The sequence below is a fragment of the Bos grunniens genome, chromosome 1 (genome assembly GCF_055505025.1).
Source record: "Bos grunniens cultivar Pamir isolate PY7600 chromosome 1, Bosgru_T2T1.0, whole genome shotgun sequence".
In the NCBI taxonomy this organism is placed as follows: domain Eukaryota; kingdom Metazoa; phylum Chordata; class Mammalia; order Artiodactyla; family Bovidae; genus Bos; species Bos grunniens.
Genome location: NC_141165.1, coordinates 79,073,878 through 79,100,670, shown reverse-complemented (window position 1 = coordinate 79,100,670; position 26,793 = coordinate 79,073,878). Strand labels below are relative to the sequence as shown.

The 26,793-nt window shown below is 40.3% G+C and overlaps 1 protein-coding gene across 2 annotated transcripts in view; it reads right to left on the bottom strand.

The window, feature by feature from the left end:
• The window catches only part of TPRG1 (tumor protein p63 regulated 1), a 373,176-nt gene extending 348,480 nt beyond the window's left edge, over window positions 1-24,696 (bottom strand). Inside the window, exon 1 of one of the 2 annotated variants that reach the window (XM_086399009.1) lies at window positions 24,541-24,696. In XM_086399009.1, coding sequence (XP_086255135.1) covers window positions 24,541-24,579 — 39 coding nt within the window. In that variant the 5' untranslated portion in view covers window positions 24,580-24,696. The remainder of the gene's footprint in view (window positions 1-24,540) is intronic. The other variant, XM_086399037.1, reaches the window with a different exon arrangement.
• Window positions 24,697-26,793: the final 2,097 nt, after the last annotated feature.

Genomic DNA, 26,793 nt, shown 5'->3' with positions numbered 1-26,793 from the left:
TTCTATACAAAGATTGGTCTAGTCACTGCCACTGTTCACCCGTTCAACAAATATTTATCTTGCTCTGAGCCAGTTGCTGACCTTCCCAAATTGAACGTAAAAATATTTCAGTAGGTAGGTTCCATGGTAGAAGAACTAAGGATCATTTTTAGCTCTGACTACAAAACGACAAATATTTAAGATAAATATTTTCCTCTCTGTGAAATGGGAAGGACCTTGCCTCTTGCTACCAGGAGTTAATAAAGACAACTTATTATATTGTTTGCCTGTATTTTGTATAATGTCTTTTGCTCTAAGAAACTCAAAAGAAATGTGTATTTATGAAGCAAGTAAAAGAGGAAATCTTCAGCTGAGGGGAGGGAGTGGCTGGGGTTACACATGAGTAATCCAAGCCCGCCTGGTCATTGTCTCCAGCATTCTCCTGCCAGAACCCACTTCAGGAACTGCTGCTTTATTCCCTGTACAAAAGCAAGCTCTCATCCTATGCTGAGCTCCCAGTGAACATTGAACCTGCCTCTCGTCTAAGCTACTGAGTTTTATTGTCAAAAGGAATTTTCTTGCCTGATTCCCTCCCCTACCCAACTAGGCTGAGCACTACTTGAGGACAGGCCTCATGTTTTATTTCACATCCCTACTCGAGAGCCTTCCCCCTACAGTCTCTGACACTCTGAAATTGACTAACGTGTTTTGAGTAACTGTATGAGTTAGTAAGTGAGAAAATGAACAATAAGTATATTTAAGAAGGAGGCAATATTCTTGAAAACTCTGATCAGAACAAATACAATGAAATAAAGATAATATTCTGTGGCATCTAACACATCTTGAAACCTAAACCATCATAGGGTAACATCTCTATTTTGTAAATGGAGGAGACACCAGCCTCAACGGTCGTGCCAAGACCAGCAAGTCAGGGTCTGGATGAGAGGGAGCCAGAAGAATATTTCCCAGGCACATTTTCAGTCCTTAAGGAGCATGGCTACTGTCAAGTTAATCAGTCAAATCCTCCTGATTACCAGAGGTCAAGAGCACAGGCAGCAAACCATTTCTCTGCTGGCTTAGGCCAAGGAAAGTCTTGATAGAGTGCCAGAAAATTCAATGAATGTTTTACCTTACAAATGCTGAGGAGACAACATGTTCCTTTTAGCATTAATTGCTTAATTCAAAAGAAGCCATTTAGAATCTGAGTCTGGTCTTTTTCCTTGATGAGCAATTTCAGGCTGCCTATCCAAGCTTTTGTTTGTTGGGAGGAGAGAGGAAGAGAAAGCATTTTGTGAAGGCATTTTAATTTTCATATTTAATGAAACAGATTGGGTACCAGGTCCCTTTGATTTTATTTTTCTGTTCCCTGAATACCTTCTTGTGTATTACATATTCTGCTGGAGCTTCCTGTAAGAGCTTTTCGACATTTCACGAGTTAAGGCTGTCAAATGTTACTCACGGAATCAAATATATTTCTTGTGCCAATCTTCGGTTGTTATTATTATTGTAACAGACCTATCATAAATCTCAAAGCTGAAGAGAAAGGGAACATGTACTGATGTTTCCCCATATTCTCTTGAGCACATAAAATTATATAACTCTCTGAAGTCCTCTTTTTATTGCTGCATCTAAAAGGCTTTGCATTCTTCAGAGAATAAATTTTTTGAAGGGGTTATTTCTTCTTTTTAAAAGAGAATCAATCAATCAATCAGATATTTCACTTGTTTTAGTTAATTAACAAAAACATAGAGAAAAATGCCACTGGATTGAAGTCAGGAGTCAAGCTCACTCATTTGAGCTATTATTTATTATAGTGCTTTCTTTCTCTTTCTCCTTGATAAAACGAGGGCAAAGGCTTTGTCTGTTTCATTCATAATTAGAACAAAACAAGAACAGTGTCTGGACCACAATAGGGGTTCAATCAATATTTGTGGAATAAATGAATAAGATAATTCAATGATTTGATTTGGTTTTTCTCAACTTCCTCATTTGTGAGAATACCAAAAGGATTAATAATGTCGGTGTTTTCCAGCTCATGTAGTTATTGTAAGGATCAAAAGAGCTAAATGATGGCTTTGTGAAACTGTTGAGTTATGCACATAATTAAAGAAGCAGCATTATTAGTAATAATAGTGGGTCCGCACCTAATCAGCTTCTGTGACCTTGGCCGAAACATTCCAGTTCTCTATGCTTTCATTTCCTCATCTACAAACAGGCAGGATTGGACTCAGTTCAGTTCAGGCACTCAGTCGTGTCCGACTCTTTGCGACCCCATGAATTGCCGCACGCCAGGCCTCCCTGTCCATCACCAACTCCCGGAGTTCACTCAGACTCATGTCCATTGAGTCAGTGATGCCATCCAGCCATCTCATCCTCTGTCGTCCCCTTCTCCTCCTGCCCCCAATCCCTCCCAGCATCAGAGTCTTTCCCAATGAGTCAACTCTTCGCATGAGGTGGCCAAAGTACTGGAGTTTCAGCTTTAGCATCATTCCCTCCAAAGAAATCCCAGGGCTGATCTCCTTCAGAATGGACTGGTTGGATCTCCTTGCAGTCCAAGGGACTCTCAAGAGTCTTCTCCAACACCACAGTTCAAAAGCGTCAATTCTTCGGCACTCAGCCTTCTTCAAAGTCCAACTCTCACATCCATACATGACCACAGGAAAAACCATAGCCTTGACTAGACGGGCCTTTGTTGGCAAAGTAATGTCTCTGCTTTTGAATATGCTACCTAGGTTGGTCATAAAATGATCCCTAAATTTCTTTCCAGCTCAATCAATTCTTTAAACCAGTCAACAAATACTTAGCTTGTACCCACTCTATGCAAAATACTTTTCTAGGAAAAAAAGAAAAAACACCACAGAGTAATAGATATTTCAAAGAAAAATTAAAACACTAAATTTTCTAAAATACTTCTTCCTGGTTAGTTGTTTGAAATATGAAAGCAGCTATTGAGGGAAGAGCATGGGAAGATGTGAAAAGAAGATTTCACAAGAAAGGAGTCATTTGGGGAAATCAAAAATTGAGTTAGCTGCTGGTATGTATCTTGTGGAGATCATTCTGACCTTCCAAATGGCTTGTGCAACAAACTTGGATTTGACATTTGGTGTTGGCTTTTACCATCTACCAAATGATAAATATCTTTAAAAAGAGTATGCTGCATAATAATGTTCAGAAAAATGTAGATTTCGGGGGGGGGGAAGCCAAGGAAAAAGCTGCATCAAATATGCTATTGTGATTTAAACAAGCTACTTCCTTGGACTGTGTAGATAACTCAAGGCCATTCCAGGCACAGAAAGGATAAGCATCTTCACAGCTCTCAGGGAAATTCATTGAATCAAAGAGTCAGAAATCTCCTCCAAAATTCAGCTGAGCTGTAAAGGAAACAACCCATCAACAAATGGAGGTGTTACATAGATAAGATTCTATAGTAAATTAAACACTTAAGACCACAAGTGTATACACAAAATACCCTCATTGATATTTATAAGATTATTCATGATATAAAGCTAAATATTCCTCTAATATAACATGTCCAAAATTAATTTCATACTTTTAATCCTCAAGCCTACTCATCTCAATTTACCATTTTATCTATACAAACTGAAAAACACAAAAGCTTTTCTTGATTTCTGCTCCCTTAGCTTGTATGCCCAATGACTTATCAAGCTTTATTTTTATAAATGATCCTCACAAAATCCAAAGAAGGGCACAAAAAGACCTCTAAGTGGAGAAGTGTATTTGTCGGAACACTCCAGGCTATGCCTCAATAACAAATAACCCCTGGAATATCAGAAAACAGAAAACGTTTACTTCTTGCTCATGTTACAGTTTGATGTAGGCTGGTTCTACTCAGTGGTTCTCCTAAGCCATGATTCAAGCATTCAGTTGCTTTAGCTTTTTAGCATGTTGTAGAAAGAGAGACAATATATGAAGTATTTTCACAGGCCAGGCTCAGAAGTGGTTTACATCTCTTCTGCTGACATTCTATTGACTAAAACTCAGTCACACAATCTTCATTTAATCCTTAATCCTAATCACTCAGTCCTAATCTAACCTTAGGGAGGCTGAGAGATGTAACCTTAAATTGTGTGGTAAACTCAGTCACAGAGACTGATAGCAAAATTATATTATATTATTATATTATCATATAAAAGAGATTTTTCAGTCACTAAGATTCACAAACACTCAGGGTTCTCTACCTGCTGACAAAATCCACTCCTAATTAAACTCTCCCAAAAATCCTTGTGATTTCATCACATAAGAAAATAAAAATACTGTCTTTACTGTCACCTCATTCTGAGATAAAAGATTTCTGTGCATACAATTCTGTGCCATTCAATAATTTACCTTTAGCATTCCCACAAGTGTTACCCTTTCTACATTGCGGAATAAAATATGAACAGTTCAGTTCAGTTCAGTTGCTCAGTTGTGTTCAACTCTTTGCAACTCAATAGACTGTAGCATGCTAATCTTCCCTGTCCATCACCAACTCCCAGGACTTGCTCAAACTCAGTCCATCGAGTTAGTGATGCCATCCAACCATCTTATCCTCTGTGGTCCCCTTTTCCTCCTACACTCAATCTTTCCCAGCATCAGGGTCTTTTCCAGTGAATCAGTTCTTCGCATCAGGAGGCCAAAGTATTGGAGCTTCAGCGTCAGCATCAGTCCTTCCAATGAATATTCAGGACTGATTTCCTTTAGGATGGACTGGTTGGATCTCCTTGCAGTCCAAGGGGCTCTCAAGAGTCTTCTCCAACATCACAGTTCAAACGCATCAATTCTTTGGCACTCAGCTTTCTTAATGGTCCAACCCTTTCATCCATACATGCTGCTGCTGTTGCTGCTGCTAAGTTGCTTCAGTCATGTCTGACTCTGTGCGACCCCATAGACTGCCGGCTCCCCCGTCCACTGCTGGCTCCCCCGTCCCTGGGATTCTCCCAGCAAGAACACTGGAGTGGGTTGCCATTTCCTTCTCCAATGCATGAAAGTAAAAAGTGAAAGTGAAGTCTCTCAGTCGTATCTGACTCTTACTGACCCCATGGACTGCAGCCTACCAGGCTCCTCTGTCCATGGGATTTTCCAGGCAAGAGTACTGGATTGGGGTGCCATTGCCTTCTCCATACATACATGACTACTGGGAAAATCATAGATTTTACTAGACGGACCTTTGTGGACAAAGTAATGTCTCTGCTTTTTAATATGCTATCTAGGTTGGTCATAGCTTTTCTTCCAAGGAGCAAGCATCCTTTAATTTCATAGCTGTAGTCACTATCTGCAGTGATCTTGGAGCCCAAGAAAATTAAGTCTGTCACTGTTTCCATTGTTTCCCCATCTATTTGTCATGAAGTGATGGGACCAGATGCCATGATCTTCATTTTTTGAATGTTGAATTTTCAGCCAGCTTTTTCACTCTCTTATTTCACTTTTATCAAGAAGCTCTTTAGTTCCTCTTCACTTTCTGCCATAAGGGTGGTGTCATCTGCGTACCTGAGGTTATTGATATTTCTCCCTGCAATCTTGATTCCAGTTTCAGCTTCATCCAGTCCAGCATTTCACATGATGTACTCTGCATATAAGTTAAATAAGGAGGGTGACAATATACAGCTTTGCCATACTCCTTTCTCAATTTGGAACCAGTCTGTTGTTCCATGCCTGGTTCTAATTGTTGCTTCTTGACCTGCACACAAATTTCTCAGGAGGCAGGTAAGGTGGTTTGGTATTCCCATCTCTTAAAGAATTTTCCACAGTTTTTTGTGATCCACACAGTCAAAGGCTTTGGCATAGTCAATAAAGCAGAAGTGGATGTTTTTCTGGAACTCTCTTGCTTTTTCAATGATCCACTGGGCATTGGCAATCTCATCTCTGGTTCTTCTGCTTTTTCTAAATCCATTTGAACATCTGGAAATTCTCAGTTCATATACTGCTTGAAGCCTGTTGAAGTAAGACTGACAGTCGCCATTACTATCATTACCCCTACCATAGTTTGGCCTCAGGCCATAAAACCAAAAATATGAACATATGTGACTTTACGTCATAGCTTCTTTCTCTTATGACTCTAACTAAATGGCGAACTCTTGAAGACAAGAACTAGTTTGTGTTTCAGTGCATTTCTCAATACTTCCTTCACTGTCTTATGTGTAGTAAGTAGGATTCCTGAATATGTGCTTTGGACAGTATACCCTATGAACTCATGCTGAATTGGGCATAGATACCACATTCAGCAGAATTTTATATCTGAACCTATAATAGAATTTTATATCTTCAAATCTGTCCTGTGTCTCCATGCTGATTCAAATCTTATCTCAAAGTCTCTATTTCCAATCTGTCTCCTATTTCATATAGTTGTTTAGGAATATCAATGACAAAGAGTTTATAGACCATAAAGTAAAATGCATGACTATTGGCAAATTCTTATTCCCTGGGTTTTATTATTCACCTCTGGAAGTAGAGCAGAGCAAACCTGTCATAGCAAATCACCAGGTGGTATATAACTCAAACTGGATATTTTTTATTGTCACACCTATAGTATGGGAAAATATTTTAACCACTTTACAAGCTTTATTACAGGCCATCTAAGGCAGACTAGCTGTTCTCCTTGAGGGAAGATACCAGAAGACTCTTGGGGGTAATTCAGCTCCCACCTCTATAAGAGCTACCATCAATCAACCAAGCTACTCCTTTGTGTATCCTCTGGAACCAAGGTGGGCAGTTTAACTTTTGCCTATAAAATACTGAAATGAGTAAGAAGAGGAATTCATGTTATACTGTAGACCAAGCATCCTCTTGTTATTCTAAATTATTCCCTTTAGCATCATTTAATACATATAGAGACAGTGAAATCAAATGTCAAAGTAAAGATTACTTTCCAAAAAATTCAACTTGAAAATATTCCAGATTTGAACAATAAGAATTTCAATCTATTATCGAATTCTCATAGAGAAATCAAGGTCCCAAAATTAATATCCTTTGTTATTTTAAGTTTTGTGCGAAGAGACAAAACCTTCACTACTGCTTTTTCATTTCAGTCAGAGGGTTGGTTGGCTCAGAACCCTGGACAGAGCCTGAGTTCCTGTATCATCCTCAGCCTGAACTCTCTACTTCCTTAAATGCCTACCAAATTAAATTAATCTTATCAAGCCTTTCTCGTGGCCCACAAGTTTAAAATACCAGAAAGTTAATAGATACAAATGTTATCACAATGTCTGCTCCACACTCTCAAAATTTAAAAACCACAAGCAAATTCCTAGTTTCAAGAACAAAGCTTTCAGTCAAAATGATGCCCTAAATCTCAAAGTACAGAACATTGAGACATGTAGCCGTTGCCAAGGCACAAACAGGTAACCAGGATCTCTGAGTAGAGAAAAGACCAAAAAAATAGCATCCACCCCTTTCAGCCTTACCAATCTCTTTGTCCAGAGTCTACTCTGAACAAAACTTGGATCTTATAGTTGGTCAGAATAAAAGTCATAAAATTGAGAATAAGAGAACTTCTCTGGTGGTCCGGGGGCTAAGACTCTGCACTCCCAGTGCCGAGGCCTGGCTTCTATCCCTGGTTAGGGAACCAGATCCCACGTGCTGCAACTAAGAGTCTGCGTGCCACAACTAAAGATCTTGCATGCTGCAACGAAGACCTGGCAGTCAAATAAATAAATAAAAAATTTTAAAGAATAAGATATTTACCTTAATTGCCTATGGGGACAGTTCACTTGTGCATACTCTCAACTTTTCTTTAGAGACTGCCTTTCTTGCTTTTTCATCATAGTTCAGAAATTTTCAATGGTAGCAGCCCCAGGCATCAGTCACTGAGTTTGTTTGTTTGTTTTCTTTAATCCAGCATACTAGACCTCTAAAAATATCCAACTTTACCTTGAACTTATGCTCCTGATTTGTCAGCACTGGGTGGAGAGCTGACAGAGCCTCCACTCTCTATTTTTAGCAAGCATTCTAAGCATAGTGGCTATGGCCAGTGCCTCTGGCAATAACTGCACGTCCCATATTTTGCAGTAAGCATCTTTGCTATAGACATTTTGGCCACAGACATTTCACTGCATAATTAATTGGTCTTAAGGCGGCTTTGCTGTGAAAGATAAAATAATTGGTTGACAGTTTTTGGTTTGACAGTTTGGTTTTATCTGGTTGAAATGTGTTAGCATTTCTTCCAGTTAGTAACTTTACTGATGGCTTTACTGAGCTGATAGATGATGATGATTTAGACCAAGAGTTGATTTCGTACTTTGAAACACACTACATAGGAAGAGAGAGGCCCAGGTTCTCAAATTCTCAGAGTTGAACCCATATTTGCCATAGAACTCGAGAATGTCTGTCAACAAACATGTGACAAGATGCCAAGAACAAACAACAGAATACAAAGTTCAGTTACAAACATGCATCCTAGTATTTGGAACTGATATCTCTCTTAATGAAAGAAGAAATTTTAGCGAGAAAGAAAACGTGTGATACCGCAACAGGAAATAAATCAATAAGCCAAAAAAAGAAAATGTTTAAACACTATGAACAAAAGACCTGAAAGACAAATGCCCACAAGATAAAATTATTTATTTGTATGATATTGCCATGAAAACTATACATGTTGAATGTGTTCATATATTATGTATTTTGCAATGGAATCTTATATATTTTGTTATTCATTTTCATGTTTAATTATATTCTTTTTAATTCCCTCTTTTATTTTTCATGTTTTTCTCTTTTACAGCAAATTAGTTATGCAGCAAAAATGCTTGCAGCAAAGATGCTTATGGAGAAAGTACAAGAACCCAAACATTGATATTTGAGGAGTGTTACAGAAGCTATCATCACTTACCCTTACCAATGTAGGGACCCCATCATAGATAAAGTCATGAAGTCATGAGTTCTGAGTTTCTGAACTGCACTTATTTTCAACCAAATCTGGTCTGTCCATATCTCCCAGCATTAATTACACGGTCACATTTTGAACATGCTGTTCCATCAGATTAGGTATTTACCTCAAGCCTGGACACCATCTCTATTGACTTAGTATTTTTTCCTTTAATATGAATCTGTGTCTGGCACAGTTGAAATGCCTTTTGAGGTCTCACAGTTTCTCATTTGTCTCCCAGATACTCGACTCTGGCCCAAGGAGAGTGCGAGATGCCACTGCCAGCTCCAATAAGTCCTCATCTGTTAGCATGGCCTCCACTCTGCCTGCTGTGTCCAGAACCAGGACAGCTCTGGCAGCCAGGCCATAGGTTCCTTCTTCTACTTCCAAACTTGGATGCAGTGCAAACCCATGGGGTATGGAACCTGGCTTCCCCAAGGATGAAGTACAAGAGGGTGTCTCTGTAATGAGAAGTTTGAGTGACAGGTGGTTGTAAGGAACTGATTAATTCCTCTCCCCTCCTCCTTCCAGAGGTGACCCATGTGATTGAACAACCACTGGTGATTATTTATGAAAATGTGGACAGCTCAGTCACTCCCACCTTGTATTTGCTTACCCTCTTTTCCTCTTTTTCCTCATTCTCTCTGCCTGAGATTGTACCTCCCAATGAAGTATTTGTATTAAACTTTGCCTCAAGTAAAGGAGGCAAGACTGTTTGAACTGGAAAAAGAGAGATTTCTTTAAGGGAAACTTTGAGATCTTGGAGGACAAACTGATATGAAAGGAAAAGGGGATCCAGACAACTCTAACTTCTCTTTGAGAAGTATATTTTAAGTATTTTTTTAATTAAATTGTGTTTAAAATATGTAAAACATAAAATTTACCATCTTAAGTGTACACTTTTTAAGTGTACAGTTCAGTAGTGTTAAGTACATTCACGCTGTTGCACAACCAATCTCAGAACTCTTTCCATTTTGTAACACTGAAACGCTGCACTCACTCTCCATTCCTCCCTTCCCCCAGCCTCTGGTAACCACTATTCTACTTTGTCTCTATGGATTTGACACGAAGTGACTTAGCAGCAGCAGCAGCAGCAGCAGGTAGCTCATATAAATGGAATCACAAAGTATTTGTCTTTGTGACAGGCTTACTTCACTTAGCAGATGTCCTCAAGGTTCATGCATGTTGTAGCATGTTTCAAAATCTTTGCTTCTCTTTACGGGTGAATAATATTCTATTCTATGAATATACCAGATATTATTTATTCGTTTACCTGTCAAAAGACATTTGGGATGCTTCTACTCTTTGGCCATTATGATTAATGGTTCTTTGAACAGGGGTGTACAAATATCTCTTTAAATCTTGCTTTCACTTCTTTTGGGTATATACTTAGAAGTAGAATTGTGGGATCATATGTTCATTCTATATTTAATTTTCTGAGGAACTTTCATGCCATTTTCCACAGTGCCTGCAGTACTTTAACTTTCTGAGGAACTTTCATACCATTTTACACTCTTACCAAAGTGCACAAGGGTTTCAGCTTCTCCACATCCTGGCCTAAACTTGATATCTCTGTATTTCTGTATTTATTTATTTTATAGTAGCCATCCTAACAGGTGGGAGGTGGAATCTTAGTGCAGTTTTGGTTTGCTTTTCCCTGAAAGGGATTTTTAAAAGGGATTTTTCAGTTGTTAGTAGATTCAAACAGGTAATAAGCCCAAGGAAAGTCTCACAGAGGAAGAGAGGGGTGATAGTGAGAGTTAGAACTTTATTCTCTTCTTTATCCCAGAACCAAATTAAATTCCAAAAAAACGATAAAGAGTAACAGAATTAAGGGAGGTTGATCTAATGCCAAGGCTAACACCTAATACAATGGAGACACCATGTCTCACCTACTGTAACTTTGTGGAACTTAGTTTGAACTTCTGTAATTTTAAAGCCCAGACCAATAATCCTGGAAAAATACACAGTGCACGGAACCATTGGTCAACTATTAATACTTTAAAGGTTTGTATAATGAAGCACAACTGCACTGAACAAATCTATGCCTTCTTCAGTCCAAGGTAAACTGTACCAGTGGAAATTCAGCTGTATAATAAAATATAAGCCAGTGCCAATCACTTGAGGCAGCTACACACAAGAATTTGGCTCATCAAAATATCAAAACCTACACCTGTTGCCCTAGCTATTGTGTAAGGCTCAATTTCTCCTGGAGGCAATTTAAATAGGCTCCTCTTTTCAACAAAAAGTCCTGAAACAATTGGATGTCCACTTGCAAAGAAACAAAACAAAAAGAGCCTAGACCACAACTTGCACCTTATATAATATTTAACTCAAAATGGATAATAGACTTAAATGTAAATACTGTAAAATGTCTAGAAGAAAAAAGGGGGAGGGGAAACCTTTACATTTTTGGAATAAGCAAAGATTAATTAGAGAAAGCATGAGCCACAAAAAAAATTTGATATGTTGTTCTTTATCATCTGTGGGAGAAAGTATTTCCAAATTATATGTCTGATTATGGACTTGTAGCCAGAATATATTAAAAACTCTCAAAATTCAACTACTAAACTAAAAAAAAAAAAATTTGTTAAGGGGTAAAACATTTGAACAGATAGTTTACCGAAGATGCAAAATGGCAAGTAAGTCATGCAGATTAAAATCACAATGTAATACCATTACACACTCATTAGACTTACAAATTAAAAACAAAACTGACAATACAAAGTAGAGCAGGTCAGACTTCTCACATACCATTGATGAGAATGTGAATTATTAGAGCCGCTTTGAGAACTGATCTCGCAGTATCTTATAAAGCTAGACATAAATCATATAGTACAGTAAACTTATCCCAAGGTATTTACCCAAGTAAAATGAAAACCTATGTCCACACAAAAACCTGTGTGTGAATATTTATAGCAGTTTTATTTGCAGTCACCAAAAGCTGGAAACAACCATAGTACATACATATGATCAAATACATACAATCAGTAATTAAAAGGCACAAACTATGGATACATGCAACGACACAGATGAATCCCACATGAATTATTCTAAGTGAAAGAAGCTAGACTCAAAAGGCTTCAATAGTTTTGATTCCATTTAAATGACATTCTTGAAAAGCAAAAACTACAGGGAGAAAAACAGACTAATAGTTGCCAGGGGAGAGGGATGGACTACAAAAATACACTGGGGAATTCAGGGGAGTGAGAGAACTATTCTATATCGTGATTGTGGTGGTGATTAGAGGCTAAATATTTGCCAAAACTTGCAGAAGTGTACACTAAAATAATACACTTTACTATTGTCAATTTTACCTTAATTTTTTTTTTTTAAGTGAGCAAAACAGTTCTTGATTGTAGGACAAGTATGCCTGTCAGTCCAATCACTTAGGTGTGAGTACATGCATGCTCAGTCGCGTCTGACTCTTTACGATCCTATGGACTGTAGCCTGCCAGGCTCCTCTGTCCATGGGATTCTCCAGATAAGAATACTGGAGTGGGTTGCCATGCCCTCCTCCAGGGGATCTTCTCGACCCAGGAGTCGAACCTGTGTCTACTGCATTGCAGACGGATTCTTTCACCACTGAGCCCACGAGGGAAGCCCTCACTTAGGTGTACTATAATATAAAGATTCATTTTCTATAATTCAATTTAATATTCCTGTCCCGAGTTGCTATTCTGCTAGGTTGGTAGACAAATTTATTGTCTTCCTGAGACTTATCTCCCTATCCTTGTCTCTCCCAAGCTCATGCCATAGTTAGGACTCCATATGTAAAAGCGAGGTGAGAGGACAATATGAGTTACAGTCATAAATCCACAGGAGTTGCTATATCTATTGTCACATGGTACATGGCTCATTATAACTGTTTAACTCTCCATTGTTTTCCTGTCACTCTCGGGGAAAGGGAATTTTTCTTAGGAGACTAACTGGGTAACAATTTTCACATTGTGTTCTATATAGGAGGTAGCCGTTTCCTCTTTAGGATCTGGTTATTGCTCCATCAGCACTGCTGGGAAGCAGCAGGGAGGGGTCCTTCTGCCCTCTGGATGACAGAGCTCTCTGTGTCATTCTCTCTCTCCCTCCCTCTCCCTTTTCCCTCTCTCTCTCCCTCTCTGTTTCCTCTGTCCCCTCCCAGCCCACACAGCCTCACAGGCTTACAAAGTGCCCAGAGGAATTCTCTGCTCTCTCCTCTGCCTGCTTCTGGCCAAAATACTTTGTATATATCCTTAAATACCAACCTTTTACCTACTCCACAAAACTCTCAAAGTTCCCCTGAGGGCTTAGGCTTTTCCATGACAAATGTCAGAAAGACAAGCAGGCTATTTCTGAGTTCAGCCCTTTTCCTCACTCCCCTGGGGCCATCAAGAACTGACTTAATGACAGGGGTGCAGCGGAAGGGAGGGGAGAAACACTGGTGGGGGAAAAAAGCAGATTGATAGCTTAAAATATTACTCCACCTCACCTGGATAAAAAAATTTAAAGGCAGTACCTTTATTGTAGTTTTCTTTACAGAAAGATGAAAATACCTGAGTGAACAACATCATTCTACAAGGTACCATAAAAGTTGGGATTTGATTTGACATGGTTAAAATTACATTATAAAATTATATTATTCCAAAGAATTCAGAAACAGAATCATTTCTGAATGTAAGGAATAAATGTGTGAACCAACAAGTGAAAAGAATGTGCATAAAATCTTACTAAGAAAAATTGTGGTTCTATCAGCATTCTGGACAGTTGTTCTGAAACATAAAAAAAAAAAGGAAGGAAAAAAAAAAGAGAGAAACAGATTCTAAAAGCTAAAATTTATGAAAACTGTGCTGCCAAACGTTAAGTAAAAAATAATCAGTGAAAAAGACTAATTAATTCACATATTACATGTTCTCCTTTTTTAATCTTCCCCAATGGTAATCATGTAATTTTGAGAGGGACATCTGGAAACCTAAGCTAACTTAAAACTATTTTTTTTTCTAGCAAGCAACTAGCCAGGAATCTCCATATTCTGAAAGTTGCTGTCAGAGTACTCTCCCTCCAGCCCCAGATGAAGTCAGCCTGCCTTGGTAGCAGACAGTCCAAACAATCCACACTGGCTCTGTGGGCAGAGCACCATCTCCAGATGCCCAGGATTCAGAAAAGCTACTGTTCAGACATAATGAAGCCACATGCTGTATAAGCCAGTGACTTGCTGGTGGGTGCGAGGGACCACACTTAGTTGGGTAGGCAGCCATCCTGGTTTCCCCCTGGGTGTATACTGTAGAAGTGAGGTGGTGACTTCCCCATCACACAAAGTAGTCAAGCAAGCAATAGATGAGTTTGGAGGACACATTGCAGAGGAGAGTCAAAGGCAGGTGATCTAAATGACACATAAAAACTTCCGCCACCATAAGAACTTAGGATTCTAAGAAATTCCCTGCTTACAAAGAAGTGAGAAAAAAATACTACGTGATGAGAAACTCTCTTCCTACTTGAAGCCTGGCTGACACCATACAGAAATGAAAATAAATGATACGATATTCAGGAGTTATATAACCTGAGATATAAATAAGAGTGTACAATATAGGGAATATTTTTTAAGTTTTTATTTTATATTATAGTATAGTTGATTAACAATGTCATGATAGTTTCAGGCACACAGCAAAGTGATTCAGTTACACATATACATGTATCTATTTTTTTCCCAAGGGAGTATTTTTTTAAATATACATCAACTCAGTAAAACACTTGTAGTGATATATATGATTCTTCATTTGAAGTAAGTTTATGTTCTATGACTGTTCTGGGATTTTATCATTTTCTGAATGCAGGAGAACAAACAACAGACCTTATTAATTTGTGTGTGTGTGTGTGCGCGCATTCAGTCATGTCCGACTCTCTGTGACCCCCTGGACTATAGCCCTCCGGGCTCCACTGTCCACGGCTAAAAAGTCGTATGACTCACTGGGGAAAAAAGGCTAAATGTATGGAATTTCTATAGAGGAATGATGTTGCATTGCTTTCAAGTCTTCATGTTGTTGCAAAGGTAATAACAAAGTAAATCAATAGTAAAAAAGTGTAATTTGTAATAGATATATTATGAAGAAAAAGGTATGTTTAAGAGTATTTTTAATTTTTTGAGCCACTGGGTTGAAAAGAACTAATATTTTCATTTTGACCAATTGCTCTCATAAGAAAATACATTAAAAGTATTCAGATGGAGACACTGTTTCCTGCCTTTAATCAATATATATTACATACAACCTATGTGAAGTTCTGTGAACCCCCCAAAATGGAATTAAGTCAGTGAAGTCCTCCCTTTACATTCTTCTCTACAATAGGTCATGTGAAGAAATCAAGTCTTAAAAGTCACAGGGTGCTGCTGTGCTGTGTGTGCTTGGTCGCGTCCGACTCTTGCGACCCCATACACTATAACCTGCCAGGCTCCTCTGTAAAAGTCATGGGGTGGTGGTGGGCAAATGGAAAAATCTCTGTATCTTTTTGCTCAATTTTGCTGTGAACCTAAAACTGCTCTATTAAAAAAAAAAAAGTACACTCAAAAAAAAAAAAAATTCAGGAGATTGTATTTTACCTAGATCTTTCTAGGAAGCGGATACTGTTTTTTCAAGTTAAAAAAATTAAATCGTGGGCATTTAAATCATTTCCCAAAAAAACGATTTTACTATTTTTAAATATTACTAATAGAAGAATGCTAGGAAAAAAATTTTAAGAACAACAAAAGAAAATTTTAATTAAAAACAACCAAGAACTAGACTGAGACAACAGCTCCACATGCTACCACCTAAGTGAGTTTGTGTTATCAGCTCCTTCTTCTAGACTTCAGCTTCATTAGATGGAAATTGGGACAGTGATGACCACCTTTCCCCACCTATAATGATAGGAACACAAAAAACAACAAGGCCATATACAAATGTAAGTAAGGAAGAAAGGAAACAGCATGCTTTAGGAGTTATTCATTCACTCATTCATCCAACAAATATGTGAATTCCCAACATAAGCCAGGCTCTCTGCCAGGAGCTGGGAATTTCATTATAAATGAAGCAGACAAAATTGCAAACTTTTCAGAGTTTACAGTATAGTGGAGAAGATAGTTGCTAAATAATCATACAAATAAATGTATTTAAAACTGTGATGCTTGCCATGAAGGATGACATGATTTAGATGGACACTGGAGGTCGGGGGTAAACGAATCAAAGAAAAATTTCTCAGAGACTTCAAGCCTGAGGAGCTGGCAGGCAAATGTTTGAGAAGAGATTGCAGGGAGTATTCCAGGCAAAAGAAAAAGCATTCAAATGCCTTGAAGTAAAAAAGCTTGACATATTCAAGGCATGCGCAGAAGGCCAGGGTCACCACCATTGGTGGTTTTTGTATTCTTGCTATCATGATAATAATCTCATGCTATTTTTGAGAATGGGTTTCCTGATAGCTCAGTTGGTAAAGAATCCACCTGTAATGTGGGAGACCCCGGTTCGATTCCTGGGTTGGGAAGATCCCCTGGAGAAGGGATAGGCTACCCACTCCAGTATTCTTGGGCTTCCCTTGTGGCTCAGCTGGTGAAGAATCCACCTGCAATGAAGGAGATCTGGGTTCGATCTCTGGGTTGGGAAGATCCCCTGGAGAAAAGAAAGTCTACCCAATCAGTATTCTGGCCTGGAGAATTCCATGGACAGCCCATGGGGTCACAAACAGTCGGACACAACAGAACGACTTTCACTTTCACTTTCATTTTCATTTTTGAGAATAGGCTAGAACAATTATGAATATTGACACACTAATTTCTACTTAGGCTAAACTTCAACAAATGTTTCCAATTTAGAATATCTCTATATTCAAGGCAAACTCTGAAAGACATTTAGATATCCTCTATTCTTTAGACTTCAAAGAGAAGTCAACCTGTTAGAATTAAGAATTTTAAAAAGAAAATTGATAAACCAGAATCTATCATGAGAAAAGCTAAGCAACCCAAAACTATAACACATAAACAACAGCTGAAGTTCCCAAGGCTGGTGGTGATGAAAAAGAGAAAACAAAGGAGACATAAACTTGATCCCATGTACCTACTCAAGCTTTCATGTGGATAACAGGAAATGTCGACTATTTTGAATAGACACCAGATGATTTCACAGTTAAAGTTTGCAGGAGGGCAGAATGTTCCTCCGGCTTCTCAGGTAGTGCTAGTGGTAAAGAACCTGCCTGCCAATGCAGGAGATATAAGAGACATGGGTTCGATCCCTGGGTTGGGAAGATCCCCTGGAGGAAGGCATGGCAACCCACTCCAGTATTCTTGCCTGGAGAATCCCATGGACAGAGGAGTCTGGCAGGCTACAGTCCATAGGGTCACAAAGAATTAGACATGACTGAAGTGATATGGCACTCAGAAAATATCCCTCAGTATATAAGAAAGAACTGGATAAAAATGGGAAATGCCTAATTGTGCAGAGGGAAGAAACTGGTATTCCTCTGGAAGTCATAAATAAATCATAAATATAAGTACAGATTATATTGCCCCTTGGGGACACTTAGAAAAGATTCAGATATCTTTAAAGACCAATGTAGTAAACAACCTCTAAAGTGTCCTTCAGCATTGAGAGATGCCATTGAAAAATGTCACCCAGAAAGATATAAGAAATTATTCTCAGTAAAAGAGAAGTCTCATCTCCCAAAACTCTTAAATTTAAGATACTGGCACTGTGATCAAGAATGAGGTGGCCTTAATACCATGGCCATCAGAGAGTTGTAGAGAGCTCTATAAACCATAAATGGTTTCAAAAAAGTGTTTATCAGTGGAGAGAAATTTTTTATTCATCAGAAACCTTCTTTAGCATTACCCAATATGGGTTTGGAAGGAACAGTTTTATGATGAAAATTAGGGTAGGAGGTAAGAACCTCAGGTGGTTGGCTTGAGCAGAAATGTTCTGTAACAGGTCTGGGGAAAAGTTATTTTATAATTTCTAGAGGTGGGTGGGGATGGGATGGAATTAGAGTCAGAGCAGGTGCTGAAGGTGGAAGAGCTATGCAAATGAAGGTAATGGAGCAGAAGAAGACATTTAGTATGAGATAAAGAGCAAGGGTGACCCAAGAGAGAAGGTATGTTCAAGAAAGTGCAAGAATTAATTGTTTGGTTGTATGTTGAGTGAGCTAGTCTGGTGAAAATGATTCATTTTGAATGAGTGATTCATTGAATGAATGAATGAAAATGATTCATTCTGATCATATGAATATAGTCCTTTATTGGTACAAATGAGGTATTTGTTCTGGGATGCCCTAGAGTTTTTCTTAAAGAATCTGGCAATTCAGGATGAGCCAAGGGCAAGCCCTGACTTTATTTATGTTGACTTAAGTATGATTAGGAGACAAGATGGGACATAGAGATTAACAGAGATTTTATCAGGTCATCTTGTTGATGAAATTTTTAAAGGTGATATGCTATGTCTCTCCTTAAGTTTCCCTCCCAAATCCACCCCAGGTGGGGGACTGGAACATTAGGTAGTATTTACTGAGTGTCTATTATCTGCCAAGTAGTGCATAAGTGTTTTTGTTTTTTTTTTTTCCTCAATACAAGCCTATAAGATAAATGCTATTCTCGTCTTACAGCAGAAGAGGTTAACTCCTTTATTCATTTCATTTAGTCATTCATTTATTGAGTCAACATATATTAGTTAAGCACCTCTTATGTGTTACTCTGAGTGGGGACATCTACCAGGTACTCTATAGGGGGAAACTGCCAGGAACTACTATAAAGGTCACCTATGGTACCATCCGTCCAGTACCTCTTTTTCTGAAGAGTGCCACTTCTATCTTGGGAGATCTTCTTTCTCCAGTCTATCTATATGTATCACTAAAGCTTCCATTTTCTCATCTACCCACTATTCCCTGACCACAAGAAATAGTCAACTAAATTTTGGGATTTGGAACTAAGAGCAAATCAAAATAAGGCCTGGTCCATAGCTGAAAGCTATGAGACGAAATATTGAGGAGCTGAAATGGGCCGTGATTTTTGCCAGCTGGAGGAAGTCCGTAGTGAAAGGGAAAACTAAAGCTGACAAAGTGACAAACAGCAGAGACATGAGACAGAGACGGGGTCCTGAAGGCATCATATATCTGCTCAACTGTATGCCTGTCTCTAGGTGTTCAGCTTTTCCTGAGAGTCCATGAGTATATCCCAAGATGCTCACTGGACTAAACATGAAAGACATAAAGATGAAAAACTCACACTCCCTGCCTTACATGAAAGATATAAAGATGGAAAACTCACACTCCCTGCCTTACAGCACTTTTAAGAGGTGCTTCATAAGGATACGTGTGTGGGCATAAGTTATTACGACATTATCAGTGGGGTGGGGAGGTGACCCCCTACATTGTGTATCTGAATCATCCAACTACTCATCCTTTGCAAAATCTTAATCCATTTCCTCCCTCCACACATGGGCACTTCTGACTAAGAACCTGGCTATAGTAATGCACAGTAATTGATGCAAGGTCAAGGGATCTGCAAACATTTTCTATAAGGGACCAGATGATAAATATTTTTACTTTGTGAATTATATAGACTCTATCACAGCTATTCAGTTTTGCTCTCATAGTGCAAAAGCAGCCAATATTTATGTGAATGATCATGCCTGTGTTCCAAAAACAAATCATCTCCACTGGATTTGGACCATGGGCCATAGTTTAACAACCCTAGCTCTAGGTGTTTGGAGCAAAGTGAAGTTCAGAACCATGATATGCAATGTTAATTGATTGGTAGAACTATGTGTGAGGTGCTGCAGAAACTCAGATGAAGTAACATACTATGCCATGAGCATCAGGAAGGTGAGAGCTGAGCTAAGTCTTTAAAGAAACACAAGGTGGAGTTAGCCAGAGCAAGAAGGGATGCCTAGGAAGAGAAAGCATTTACAAATGCAATGAGCTTTGAGAGACCTTGGCACTTGAGAGACTGCCAATTGAGACTATGACTCAATTTACAATTGAGGCAAAAGTTAAAAGGAGAGTAGCAAAAATAAGAAAATGGAGAAAAGCAAGGAGAATATTCTAAAAAGACTGAACATACTAAGGAGTTTAAAGTTTATCCTGAAAGTTTTAGGGAGCCACAGAAGAATTTTAGGAAGAAATCATCTGCCTGAAATCATCAGTCAGACATCATCTGATTTTTTTTTTCTTTAGTAATCTTTCAGGACTATAGAAAGTAGAGGCAGGAATTTTATGTAGAAAAATATTGCAATTGTTCAGATGTGAAGTGACAAGGGTCTGAATTTAGGCAATAAAGTCAATTGAAGCTTGAGAATCTATAGGATCCAACTTGGAGATAGGTTACATGCAAGATCAAGAGAAAAAAGGCAACTGGGTGGAGAAGAGGGGATAGCCATCAATATTGAAACATTTAGGATATGGTAAGTTCAGTTTAGGACATGCTGTGAATGAGATGCCTGGGGCAGATTCAAAGAAGAGTTACCCAGCGTCTAGGAAAGGAGATCAGCTTTCACATATATCTGCTTACTACATAGGATCCTATGAGGTAGGTGCTGTTTTTATTTCCATTTTGCAAGTGAAAAAACAGGTAAAGGAGAGGCCAGGGGAAATAGTTTTTACAATCATTCCAACTGGATTATAGAATTAGGACTTAATATAGGAGAAGGGCTTCCCTGGTAACTCAGTAGTAAAGAATCCACCTGCCAATGCAGGAGACATGGCTTCAATCCCTGGGTCAGGAAGTGGAGACTGGTGGGCTACAGTCCATGGGGTCGCAAAAGAGTTGGACACAAAAGAGACTAAACAACAATAACAACAAAATATAGGAGCAGCTGACAAGTTCATTTGGAAAGAGTATGTAGGATGAGAAGAGAAGACTGAGGCTGAAATCCCAGGAACAAAAACTTAGAGGAGATGAGGACAGTAGTGACTGTGGTTATATCCAAGAGCCAGAATGTCTGAGTTCAAATCCCAGTTCAGTTGCTTATTAGCAGCTGTGTGGTTTGAACAAGCCATTTAGACCCATCCAGCCCAGTTTCTTTATCTGCAAAGTGAGAATACTATAGGCTGTATCTCCTAGGTTTTATGCATCAAAGGAAAGGATGTACATAAAAATCTGACCAGATAGGATGGCAATTGTGAATACTCAAGAAATAATCACTGGGCTTCCCTGGTGGCTCAGTAGGAAACAATCTGCCTACCAATACAGGAGACACAAGACTCGCAGATTTGATCCCTGGTCCAGGAAGATTCCACATGCCACAGAGACACTAAAGCCTGGGTGCCACCATTGTTGAGCCTGTGCTCTGGAGGCCAGGAACAGCAACTACTGAACCCATGTGCCACAGCTACTGAAGCCCACATGCCCTAGAGCCCATGTTCCACAGTAAGAGAAGCCACAACGATGAAAAGCCCTTGCACTGCCAGAAAGAGTAGCTCCCACTGGCCACACTGGAGAAAAGACCTGTGCAGCAACAAAGACCCATCACAACCAAAAATAAATGAGTATAATTATTTTTAAAAAAGAAATAATTGCTATTATTATTATTACTAACTTGAAAATGAAAAAAAAATAAATGAGTGGTAAAATAGAAAATGTAGGAATAGGTACAATCCCAGATGCTAAGGAAAGAGAAACTTCAAGAAACAGGAAATATACAAAGCATCAAATACTATAGAGAGGTCAAGAAAAACAGGTCTCAGATCTGTCTGATTTGCCTCTTCAAGGTCACGCGTGGCGGCAGCAGCTAGATGGGCTGGTTGAAGAAAGAGTGGGTAGTGAAGATGTAGATTCAGCCATAGCCAAGTAGCTAAGTACACTCTCAAATGGTTTGTAGGTGAAGGAAGCAAGAACTGTTGGCTAAAGGAGTATCACTGGAATGTTCACTTCAGTTCAGTCGCTCAATCGTGTCCAACTCTTTGCAACCCCATGAATTGCAGCACGCCAGGCCTCCCTGTCCACCACCATCTCCTGGAGTTCACTCAAACTCACGTCCATCGAGTCAGTGATGCCATCCAGCCATCTCATCCTCTGTCGTCCCCTTCTCCTCCTGCCCCCAATCCCTCCCAGCATCAGAGTCTTTTCCAATGAGTCAACTCTTCGCATGAGGTGGCCAAAGTACTGGAGTTTCAGCTTTAGCATCATTCCTTCCAAAGAACACCCAGGGCTGATCTCCTTTAGAATGGACTGGTTGGATCTCCTTGCAGTTGAATGCAGTTTTTAATAAATATGGGTTGCTTAGGTAGGAGAGAGAGGTAGTTTTCTATGCTGAAGGGGAAAAGCAAGTAGTGAAGAAGATGCTGAAGACAAGGAATAGGAGAGAACTGTTAGAACAAAGGGCTTGAAGAGGAAGAGGCACATAATGAAATCCAGACCTTGGGGGAGCTGACCTGAAGTGTAAAGAGACATCTATTTGACAGAGGCAGGTATAGACAAGATAATGAATGATCCTAGATACAGTTCTCAACTGAGAACATCAACATCATTGTGAAGATATGGTACATTGCTGAGTGATAGAGCCATAGGATAGACTGGTTGAGTCTCTAAAAAAATTCTACAATGTCTGTTGTAGTAAATAAAAAGAGGAAAAATTCTAGGTACATAAAAGACTTTACAGGTGTCACTAATGACCAGACTGAGGTTGAAGCCATGAATTTACAGTGGCTTCAATTTCTAATTTCCCCCCATTAGTCATGGTCCAAGTGCAGAAACAGAGGAAACAGAGTTGATCAGAATGTACAGTGGCCAAGAAAAGCGATATATGATATTAACAAGAACTGCCCCCTAGGCTGGGCAGAATGATGGCCAGGAAAACAGAGAACTATTAGGTGAAGGAAGGTAGGCATCAACAACCAAACAAGTGTCAAAAACCTCAAGGAACAGCTGCAGTGGGTGAGAGGTGGAAAGATAGAAGTTTGTGGTCATAGGATGAGATGCTGACATTTGTGAAAGTCAAGGAACTGGATAGCCCTCTGGATAGTAACCACTCTGCCAGGGGAGGGCCCAGGGAAGGAAGGAGAACAGCCAACTGTGTGCCGAAGTCTCCAATGAACGTGCAGAAAGATGAGAATGGCCACAGCTGGCCGTGAGGATGAGGTGGAACATGAATGATTTGGGTGGTGTAGCCAAAGACTATGTTTTTTGAGAGAAAAAGGAAATAGGAAGAAGAATGATTTGGAAGCAGCAATGTGGGGCACTGGAAAAAGTTGCATTGCTCTGATGTCAGGATAAGAGTTAAGGAAAATGTGTTGGAAATTCAGGTAAAAGAACTTCCAGGCAAGTGGTTCCCCTTGGGAAGACAACTTTCAGTAAAGACAGAAGATAGAAAACTCAATAAAGAGACTAAAAATATGAGTCTGTCAGCACGGACAGGCCAGCTTCAAGGGAGCAATGCAAATGGTTGGAAGGGATAATATGCAACAGGGAAAGGGAGAGGAATGAAAGGAGGACAGAGGTGCAGGGATGTGCCCGGACGGGCAGCAGTGACCCAAGGGCATGGTTGCCAAGGAGAGCAATGATGTGAACACTGGCAGAGCTTACTGCCTTCAAATGTCCAAAAGAAACTTTGGAATAAACTTGTTTTGATGCTAGAAAACCATGGCATTTGCTCAGGGTTCCAAAAACCCTGTTGGTGAAAATATGATGCCTCCAAAATAATCTTTTTCTGTGTGTGTAGGGCAGGATTTTCTTTTACCAAAAACAGAGCTTGTGGTAGAAATGGCAGTGATTTCACTACCAAATAAGAGGGCACAGATCTCTCTTGGTGGCACCCGCTGGACTGATTCAGCCAAGTGTCCCAGCTTGCTGTGCTGTGCTGTGCTTAGTCACTTAGTCGTGTCCGACTCTTTGCGACCTCATGGACTATAGCCCACCAGACTCCTCTGTCCATGGGGATTCTGCAGACAAGAATACTGGAGTGGGTTGCCATGCCCTCCTCCAGGGCCCAGCTCATCTAGTCACCAAATAATAAAGCTTATATTCAAACCCTTATCTAATGGAATCAAAGTCTGTGTTTTTTGTATTAGCTTGCCTCTATCTGAAGAAGACTAACAATAACTATCTAGCTGTTTCTCACAATCACTATAGAGAAAGAACAAATGCATTAACACTTGCAAAAGTAATGAATTGTCCTAGCAGAGATACACTGTACAAATATTAGTCACTATCACCAAATGGGGCTTCCCATGTGGCGCTAGCGGTAAAGAACCCACCTGCCAGTGCAGGAGACATAAGATGTGGGTTCGATCCCTGAGTCAGGAAGATCCCCTGAAGGAGGGCTTGGCAACCCACTCCAGTATTCTTGCCTGGAGAATCCCAAGGACAGAAGAGCTTGAGGGTCTATAGCCCATAGGGTTGCAAGGAGTAGGACACGACTGAAGCAACTTAGAACATAAGCATGCACTATTACCAAATAATTTCTGATCTGACAGTTTGAGATGCATACTGTAAACAAAATATGAAGTGCAAAAGAGTGGGGGTAGAGAGGTTGGGCCAAGACTCATGCAGAGTGACTCGGCAAGAGTTCTTGGAGGAGGTAAGATTGGAACTGGCTGTTGAATAATATGTTTCATTTTCCCCAAAGATCCCTCTCTTCTATATCCCCAGGCATACCCTGCTTAACTCCATTTCAACCAAGCTGAGGAATTCTGTCCTTCAGTAGAGAACAGGAGGAAAGCCAGAAAGACCTCCTTCTGCTCACTGGAGCCAGCTACGGGATGGGACAGCAGAGCCCACCTACCTCACAGGCCATCATCTCCCCTTGGCAAAAACACTCCATGCTGCTCCGGCCCAACTCCTGGGGCCTGACCTCTTTTCCAAGCCTGTGGTCAGCCTGCTTATCAGGCCTGACCTCCTCCAGCTGGATCTTGTTTTCGACTTGGCTTCTTTTTTCTCAGCTGTTTCCATTTTAGGTCTCTGTTACTGATTCTTGAAAGTAAAGTAGCCAAGCTCCCTCCCTCTGCCCAGGTCAAGGCAAAGTGATTGTATTTGGGCACTGTGGACCTAGGTGGGACCAAGGTGTCCATCATTGGCCCTCTGGTAGAGCCTCACAGGAGTACTGCTGGGTCTCCTCTAGGATTCTGGAGCTCAGAATCAGAGGATAGATAACCTAACTTGGTAAGAACAAAACGAAGAGAGACTCAACATGAAGGAACTGCAAAGACATTGTTTTTCCAAATAATGGTTAAAGGACAGTCCAAGGCCAGAGGGTGTAGATCCCTTAACATCCACTGTCCATCTTCCTTCCATTTTGAGCAGTTGAGCTATAGAAGGGCATTACTGTACAGCTTTTTTCCAGCTCAAGCTTCAGCATAGACAGAGCCAGAAGCTCATCCATCCTGTCTCATAAACAACAAAGATACACAGAAACCTCTTCCTAAATTTTTGCACCACAGATGTGGGGATGTGTCTCCACCTCCAGGAGCAAGTGGCTTCCTGGAAGGCTTGAGGGGATTAAAGAAAGCAAGACTAATTCTCCCTTTAACCCAGTGTCACACCACCGCCCTACCCGCCCTCCCCCTTCCCACCCACAACCCCTCCTACTCCCCAAGGGGTGCCATTTTGGAGCCAAAATCCACTTTGTCAGCGCAAGAGCAGCCCTGCCTTCTCTTGCTCCACACACCATGTGACCCTGGAGAACCTCCAGGGCATATTTCATCTGGCATCAGTAACTAGAGGTCACCGTGACCCAGGACTTCCTGCATTCTCAGGCCTGGCAGTGGCTGCCAAAGCCAGCCGTCGTGGGGGAAGCGGAGCACCGCTTGGGGGGAGCTGACCACGGGTGGTGTTGCCCGCCCCAGCTGCCAGCAGACAGCAGCGCTGGTTTTCCACTGCCGGCCATTCATTGGACTTGGCCAGCTTCGTTCCTTCCCTGGGACCAAGTCAACAAGCTGAGACCAGAGGAGCTGCAGCGCCGGCATGCAGAGTAAAGCCATTTCTGTTTGCGCGCACACCGTGGGCAGCAGCTGTGCTCCACGGCCCCCAGAGATGCCGATTCCTCACCAGTCCTACCTGCTGGGCACTGCAATGGGTCAGGGTTCAGAATTCCCAGGGATTTTGTTTTCCCCTACCTAAGAAAAAACAAATCATAGAGACCAGAGATTTCATGTTCAAAGACAGTGAAGGTGAACGTTTAAGGCCAGGCCGGGAAACAATTTTAAAACCAACTTACAGAGTCCCCTTGCATGCAAGAAACATCAAGTTTTAGGGCTAGAAAAGATCATAAACCAACCAAGTTGGTGGTTCTTTGTCCAGTTTGGTTAAGAGACTTTTGAGTAACTCATGAAAACAACTCCCTTCCTGCCCTAAAATAACCCATGGACACACAAGACTTTGCTCACAATTTGGGGAGTTTAGGGACTCCTGGATCCTGTCTGTGGAAGGTCTTATCAGCCTCCAGCACCATTTCCTTCCCACTCAGCCCTCTCACTTTGCAGAGGGAAAATGTTAGGCCCAGGCAGGATGTTGACTCTTGCAAGGATCAAGGCTAGAAGAGGTTCTACCGAACCCAGACCTTCTATTCAGATCTTTCTAATACGTTGCCTCATGCCCTCTCACTCTAGTGCCCCTCTTCCGTTTTTTTTTTTCTTCACTCCTTTTTTAAAGTTATTTATTTTTAATTGAAAGGTAATTGTTTTACAATATTGTGTTGGTTTCTGCCATACATCGATAGGAACCAGGCATAGATATGCATATGTCTCCTTCCTCTTGAACCTCCCTCCCTCCTCCCACCTCATCTGACCCCTCTAGGTTTCTTTACTTTCATTGCCTTTCTTTTTCTTCATTTTTTTCTCTTTTCACCTTCTTTCTTTAGTCCTTCTTTCATTCTGAAATTCTTTCTCTTTAAACCTGCGTCCTGTGTGCTTTCTCTGACCCCACTCTCTTTTCTTACTTTCTGCCCTGTTCTTCAGCACTCAATCACTTGATCAGTCTTAGCTCTGGAGGCCTCTGAATAGGTTGCCAGCTCCTGGTGAATCCAAAGATATAATGCATA